General features: G+C 34.6%; 1 protein-coding gene across 1 annotated transcript; it reads left to right on the forward strand.

Moving 5' to 3' along the window:
• Nucleotides 1-350: 350 nt before the first annotated feature.
• Nucleotides 351-2,319, forward strand: LOC110672990 (cytochrome P450 81Q32-like). The gene is made up of 2 exons (XM_058133917.1): nucleotides 351-1,244; nucleotides 1,631-2,319. The coding sequence occupies exons 1-2, from the start codon at nucleotides 351-353 to the stop codon at nucleotides 2,249-2,251; spliced, it is 1,515 nt and encodes a 504-aa protein (XP_057989900.1). The 3' UTR covers nucleotides 2,252-2,319.
• Nucleotides 2,320-7,701: the final 5,382 nt, after the last annotated feature.

Genomic DNA, 7,701 nt, shown 5'->3' on the forward strand with positions numbered 1-7,701 from the left:
TCAACAAAGTAAAAAGATAGATTTCTCCACCGTCCCCTTATTCCTTTTTCATCACTCAAAACCAAATGCATAATAGCATATAAATGCTAGGCATTTGAAATGTATAATGGTTTTATTGTAATGGTCGGTTTTATGTGAGTCCCTCCATAATTAATCATTATAACGAATTGTTGTATGTACATATAACTTGAAATAGCCTCGTGCTAAATGTTCTTCAAATTTTCTAGAAGCCGGCCTTTGCCAACGTTTGATTCCTCCCTTCAATATGCTGAAGGCGATATGTTTAAATTTTAGATGGAAATTTAAATCCATCATCTTTCTCGGTGCACCTCAATCATAGCACTGCATCCATGGACAATTTCTACATCTACCTTTCAATATTTTTAACTCTCTATGTATTAACAAAGCACTTCCTTTCCAAGCTCCAAAACCTTCCGCCTAGCCCATATCCCTCTCTTCCCATAATAGGTCATCTATATCTTCTCAAGAAACCCCTTCACCGAACTTTCTCACAATTCTCAAACCGGCATGGCCCCACGCTTCTTTTCCACTTCGGATCTCGTCCTGTCATCGTAGTCTCATCACCTTCGCTAGCAGAAGAGTGTTTCACAAAAAACGATATCGTATTTGCCAATCGTCCTCGCCTGATTATTGGGAAACACCTTGGCTATAACTACAGTAGCCTTGCCTGGGCTCCCTATGGCGATCACTGGCGCAACCTCAGGCGGATATCGTCCCTCCACCTTTTATCTACCCATCGCCTGCAAACTCTGTCTAGTATACGTGCTGATGAGGTCAAGTCACTGATTCGCTTTCTTTCAAGCAAGCAAAACCAGATGGTGGACATGAGACAATCTTTCTTTGAGTTGGTCCTGAACGCGATGATGAGGATGATTGCTGGGAAGCGGTATTATGGCGAAACAGACGCAGATTCCGAGGAAGCAAAGAGGTTTCGGGAGATTCAGGTGGAGACCTTTACGTTGAGTAACACTCCTAATCTTGGAGACTTCATACCTATTATGAAGTGGATTGGACCCAAAAGGACAGAGAAGAGGTTGACTGAGTTGCATATGAAGAGAGATGGGTTTATGCAGAATTTGATAGAAGAACATCGGAAAACATTAGCGATTGATGATTCTAGCGAAACACAAGGCAGAAAGAAGAACATGATTGAGGTCTTGTTGTCGCTGCAAAAAACTGAACCAGAGTACTATAAAGACGAGATGATTAGAGCCCTTATGCTAGTAAGATCTCTTAACTCACAGGTCCTGCTTTGCATTAAATTTTGGATTAATTACAAGAGACATAATTTTGCACATTGTATAAATAATTTTACGGTAACATATGTAAATATATATTATAAAATTAAAAAGATATTATTTTATTTTATATATTTTGTTTAGTAAATGAATATCAATGAGTTCACCTTTTAAACAATAAATTTTTAGAATTGAAAGGATTTTGAGAGAAATTGTAAGAATTTTAATATGAGATCAATTTTGAAAATTGAGATGTAAATTAGAATTAATTTTGTAATGAACTCTTTTATAATTTGTTTATAATTTTTTTTTATTACAAACGTTCAGAATTAATGAGAGACACACCTATGATTTAAAAATTTTTAATGCAGGTTCTACTATTGGCTGGGACGGATAGCTCGGTGAACACTATGGAATGGGCACTTTCTCTCTTGCTTAACCACCCGAAAGTTCTACGGAAGGCCCAAGCAAAAATAGACAACATTATGGGACAAAACAGATTGATCAATGAATCCGATCTAGCTCATCTTCCTTACATCCGTGGGATCATAAGCGAGACATTGAGAATGTACCCTCCAGGACCACTGCTAATGCCTCATGAGTCATCACAAGATTGCACCGTAGGAGGTTATTGGGTTCCCGGAGGCACCATGCTATTTGTAAACTTGTGGGCAATGCAAAATGATCCTAAAACCTGGGTGGATCCTGGAGAATTCAAGCCAGAGAGATTTGGGGGCTGCGAAGGAATGAGAGACGGATTCAGATTCATGCCTTTTGGGATAGGTAGAAGGGGATGCCCTGGGGAAGGCTTGGCAATGTCTATTGTTGGATTGGCTTTGGGATCACTGATTCAATGCTTTGAGTGGGATAAGATTGGCGAGGAGATGGTAGACATGAAAGAAAGGAGTGGATTAAATTTCACAAAGGATCAACCTTTATATGCTAAATGCAGGCTTCGTCCAAGCAAGGTTAAGGTCATTTCTGAAATATGAATCAAGGTAGTTACTTAGAGCAATAAATAAGCTTTCGCTTAGTGATATATGAATCGTTTTCAAAAATATAAATTCTCGAGTTCAAAAATCTGAGTCTTATGTAAATATGGTCTTGAATAATTTTAATTTGTAATTACATTATCATCTCTCGTGAATTTTAAATAATATATAGTATTAAAAAAAATAAGATATTTTGTCAAAAAGTCATGAAGTCACATATAAAAAATAATAATAAAAGTGAATACATATTGTTTGAAAACCTAACAATTTAACCCTTAATGTTTGATTTAAATAACCAATGGATATGTTCGTTCAAAATCAATCGGTCACAAAATAATTTAAAATAGGATTGGTAAAATGCAAAAAGCCAATCAAAATTTGATATTAAAAAATTACCCTTCTAATCTCTCTTCCTCTATGTTAAAAAGAAAAAAAAAAAAAAAAATTCTCTCTCCCTCACCCTCCCTTTCTTTATGTCTCTTCATCTCTAAAACACACAACGTTCTCTTCACTTCTTTATCTCATTCTTTCTCTTCCTCTTTCTTAAATCAAGTAAATCTAGAAAAGTCATCCATGGCACAAACAAAAATGGATCAAATTGCAGCTGACTTGTTCAACTCAAGGGCAACAATCACAATCACAGAGCCCACAACAACAATTGATCTCACAACTTCAATCACAGCTAACATAAATAGATATAGTCTAAACCATAAAAAAGAGATTTGTAACAAATGCTCCAAGCATTAAGTTAAGCATTAACTTCCTTGATTCAAAAAGAAAATATAATTGATCAATAAAAGCAATAAAAGCAATTGTATATATCACAAAAACCTCTTTTAGAGGCATCATCAACCTTAATTCTCACTTTGAAGAGAGAAAATCTCACTTGAAAATTGCAAGGAGAGAGAAATTGGTAAGGGCCTGGTTTTCTTCCAACTATAAGGGGGTTGATTCCAACGTTATTTAAGTGAGGACAATCAACAATTTCATCATATGCCTTTAGTTGTCAGCCGCTATGAGATTTTAGTAGGTAAAAATTTATATGTACAAGAAAACAAAAACAACCATACTTAAGCATAGTACAAGTACGACAATTTGTTGACAAAAGAATGCAATCTTTTCACATAAAAAAAGGAAGAGATACTGCTGGGAAAAAGAAGAAGAAGAAGATTGAGCAGAGAGAACAGTGAGAGTGAATATAGGAGAATTGAGAAAGAGCTACCAAAGAAAATGAAGAAGAAAAAGAAAAAGAAGATGTTTTTGTTTTATTATCGGTTGCTAAATTTTTTCCCAAAAATTTTCATCCAATTTTTTTTTTCATTTACAACTGATTTGCAAATTGATCGCTAACAGTAATCAATTTTTATAACTAAATGAAATTGGTTGCTATTAGCAATTGATTTTGCAACCGATCAAGAATCAAAATTGCTCTAAAAAAAATCTCGTTCAATTTTTTGTATTCTTTTTGTGAATTGCAATTAATTTGCAAATCGGTTGCGAAATTTTTTCTCCCAAAATTTCCTTCAATTTTTTTCGTTTTATTTTTTGATTTGCAACTGATTGAAATCAGTAACTATTAGTAACCAATTCACAATTGGTTGTAAAATTTTCCCCCCAAAACTTCATACCCAATTTTTTTAAAAAATTAGTAATCGACAATCAGTTGCTAATTCACTTATATAAACTACTACTCATTTTCTTTTCCCACCACTCTTTTTCTTTTTTCCCTCTCTTTCTTCCTTTTTTCTCTTATTTTCTTCATCATCTTTTTTATTGTCATCTATTTTATTCATCATCTTTCCTTTCTAATTTATTTTCTTCTTTATCTTCTTTTTCTTTCTTATATATTTTCTTCTTCATCATCTTTTTCTTTCTTATTTATTTTCTTTATGATCTTTTTCTTTCTCGTCTTTTTTTTCTTCTTCCACTGTATGCCCTCACAATGAACCTCCAAGACCTATAACAACAAGGAAAAATACCCAAGTATTTACAACCCAATGCAGGGTGGGATACCCACAGTCAGGCCAAAAAGGAAAACCATCCAGGTAAGGGAAGCCTACATGGGAGGTAGAGGGAACTCGAGTAGGATTGAGAGAACTTGGGTTACCAGAGACAAAATTCTCTCTAAAAATTATAAAGTGCTGAGAAGTCTGATTAAGAGGTTATTTAGGCTTTTAGTACTAAGGCTTTCAACATTGTGGACTAGATTAAGAAATATATTTCTTTTTGAAGTTAATGAACTTTATGTTTCATAACACTTACACTTTAACCAAATATCACTACAACAAAATACACTTTTTATGGTGAAATTTTATTGGCTAAAAGTAAATTGCCACTAAGTTCATGCATACAGCAAACTACAATAGCGACAGTGGGAAAAAATTGTTTAGTATTTGTGTGGAAAAAGATTTCTATCGAAACAAATAAAGAAAACAAAAAGCGAGAGCTGAGCTTGCCAATATTGCATTTTGGTATGAAGAAAAATAGAACATATTTTAAAGAGAAAGTAGGGAGCCAAGGGGTATAAGGTTTTTTTTTTCATACATGCAAAAACTCCCATCTTTTCTATGTCTACCTTAACCCTTGTTCCTCCACTCTGTACATTGGAATATCCATTGGCCTCTAAAGGGACCTTAAAGCATCCATGGCACACCGTCTGAGCTCTAATCGTTAGCTAGAGTTCTGCCCATTTCCTTCTCTCTTCTTACTTAGCAATTAGCACTAGTAATAATCCAAATTCCAAACATTTAATCTCTCTCTCTCTCTCTCTCTCTCTCTCTCTCTCTCTCTTGCTCTCTTTATATGATTAGGTTTACTGATTAGGCCATGTGATGGTATGATTTTTTCCTTCATTTCGACGTCACATTACTAGCTTGGTATTAATAGCATGTAGCACAAATTAGGCCTCCAAATCAGTAATCATTTAGTTTTGTAGCAGATCAGCAATCATCATATCAATTTTGTAGATTTATTGGAATTCCATTATCTGTTAACATAATTATAGGGTAGACTTCAATTGTACATATTTTATTTACTTTTTAGTTTCATCTTGTACTTTAAATCTTTTATATGCAATAGAGAAAAACATAAAATAGTGCCAATTTTAACATGGTATCAGAGCAGAAAAATTGAAATTCTCAACATTATGACAGAAGGATAGACAAACATAACACCAAAAAAACATAACACCAGCCTCTTCTTTATATCTCCAAAATTCATCTGACAGTCCAGGCACAATTTTGGTGACTTCCTTGCTACAAGAAGACAATTACCCCAAATGGAGACGAGTAATGACAAATGCTTTTTTTGCCAAAAACAAACTTTTTTTCATTGATAGATAGCTTCCGCAACTAGCTTCGACATCAAAGGACAATGTAGAATGGATAAAAAATAATTCCATGGTACTATCATGGTTGTTCAATTCCCTTCATCCTTCTCTTCATGATAGTGTGGCATACCTTGACACTACAAGGGAGGTATGGATTGACTTGGAGGAGCGATTCTCAAAGGGAAACACGCCTTGAATGTACCAGCTCAAGATGGAAATTGTTAATACATAGCAAAAGGATATGTCCATTGTTGCATACTACACAAAACTCAAAGGGTTATGGGATGAGCATAGTTCATACTCGGCGATCCTGACATGTACCTATGGAGCTGCAAAGACGTTTCCAATAGAGAAAGAAAAATAAAATGTTTATCAGTTTTTTATGGGATTACATGAAAAATATATTGTTGTTTGATTAAAATCCTAAACACCGATCCTCTGCCATCATTGGCACAAGCTTGTGCACTTATTACCTAGGAAGAACATCAACAACATGTTGTAGCCACAAAAGGGATTGTGTCTATGGAAGTTACAACTTTTGTTTTTTCAAAATCTTCTAACAAAAATAATGATTATTATTCTTCTATAGGTTTCATGGACACATCAAAGCTCTTTTGTGACCATTGTAAGAAGTGGAGACATATAAAAGAAACCTACTTTGAATTAAAAGGTTACCGGGAATGGTGGGAAAGAAATAAGTAAAGAATGGGAAAGAAATAAGTAAAGAAATTTAAGGAACAAGACTGTGAATGTTGCATAAGTCAAAGTTGCAAAAGAAGAGAGTACAATATCACCTATTACGGGGTTATCAAAAGAATAATATACCTAACTCATGGATTTGTTGAACCTAGAGCAAAATTAGAATAATAAGTTTGTGGCTAATTTTACTAGTAAGGTTTCTATTTTGTCCAGAATAAGTATTGAATGGATTTTATATTTTGGAGCTTTTGATCATATGACATGTCACAAGAATGCATTAACCTATGAAAACCCACTTTCTCTTGTCATACCTGTACGCATCCCTGATGGGACTCTAGTCTCGGTAAAGTCTCATGGCATTGTACAACTCAGCTCTAATATTCACTTAACAAATGTTCTTCACATGCCAGCTTTTGCTTGTAATTTGATTTCCATTAGCAAACTTACAAAATCACTTACTTGTCTGGCTCATTTTTTCCCATCCTTTTGTGTTCTTTAGGAGCTAGCTACGAGGAAGCTGATTAGCAAGGGTGAGCTAAAGGACAATCTGTATTATTTTGAGGAAGTTCCTATTTCTACAGTTTTAATGGCTTCTACTAGTGGAGAAAAACTTCATTTGTGGCATCAATTTTTAAAACATTTGCCTTTCCATAAATTATCTCTTTTAGATGCTTTTGAACATTTGGATGTTAAAAATTTTGTTGACATTTGTGATGCTTGTCATTGGGCAAAACAGATTCGTCAGCCTTTCCCGATCAGTACTATTAAAACTTCTAAATTTTTTGATTTAATCCATTGTGATGTTTGTGGACCATATCATGTAGCCTCTGTATCCAAAGCACATTATTTTTTGAGCATTGTTGATGATTTTGCTTGCACCACATGGATTTTTTTGTTCAAAACCAAGACTAAAGTTTTTCTTTGTTAACGTTGTCGACACCATATTTTGGCCGATCCCCAAAACCGATAAAACTTTGAAACCGATCCCCAGCACTAGGTCTCCCTGTGCCAGCCAATGACATTTCCGATCTCTCTTTATCTTTCTTTGCTAGATAACCATATTTCCAAACTCTCCTCAAAAAGGAATTGAATCAATGCTAAGTCCCCATGTCATTTAAAACCTCACCGACCTCTCAGACCAATTGTCAAATCTTCTGACTAGTCTATTACATTCCCGAGCTCTCCTGACAAACGAAATTGAACCAACACTAGATCTTTATGTCGCAGTTTTATTGCCGATCTCCCTTTTAAAAGTTTAAAGAATAATCAAGTTAAATGAAAATCCCGATCTTAAATGTTCAAGCCAAATCTTCAATTAAGTTCTATTTAACGTTGGGTCCTTACCGATTTCATGCATGTTGTGTTTTCCGATCTCTCACATTTAGGATAATAATCGCTTTCAGTTATTTCAATATACTCAGAC

This window comes from Hevea brasiliensis, chromosome 2 (genome assembly GCF_030052815.1).
Source record: "Hevea brasiliensis isolate MT/VB/25A 57/8 chromosome 2, ASM3005281v1, whole genome shotgun sequence".
In the NCBI taxonomy this organism is placed as follows: Eukaryota; Viridiplantae; Streptophyta; class Magnoliopsida; order Malpighiales; family Euphorbiaceae; genus Hevea; species Hevea brasiliensis.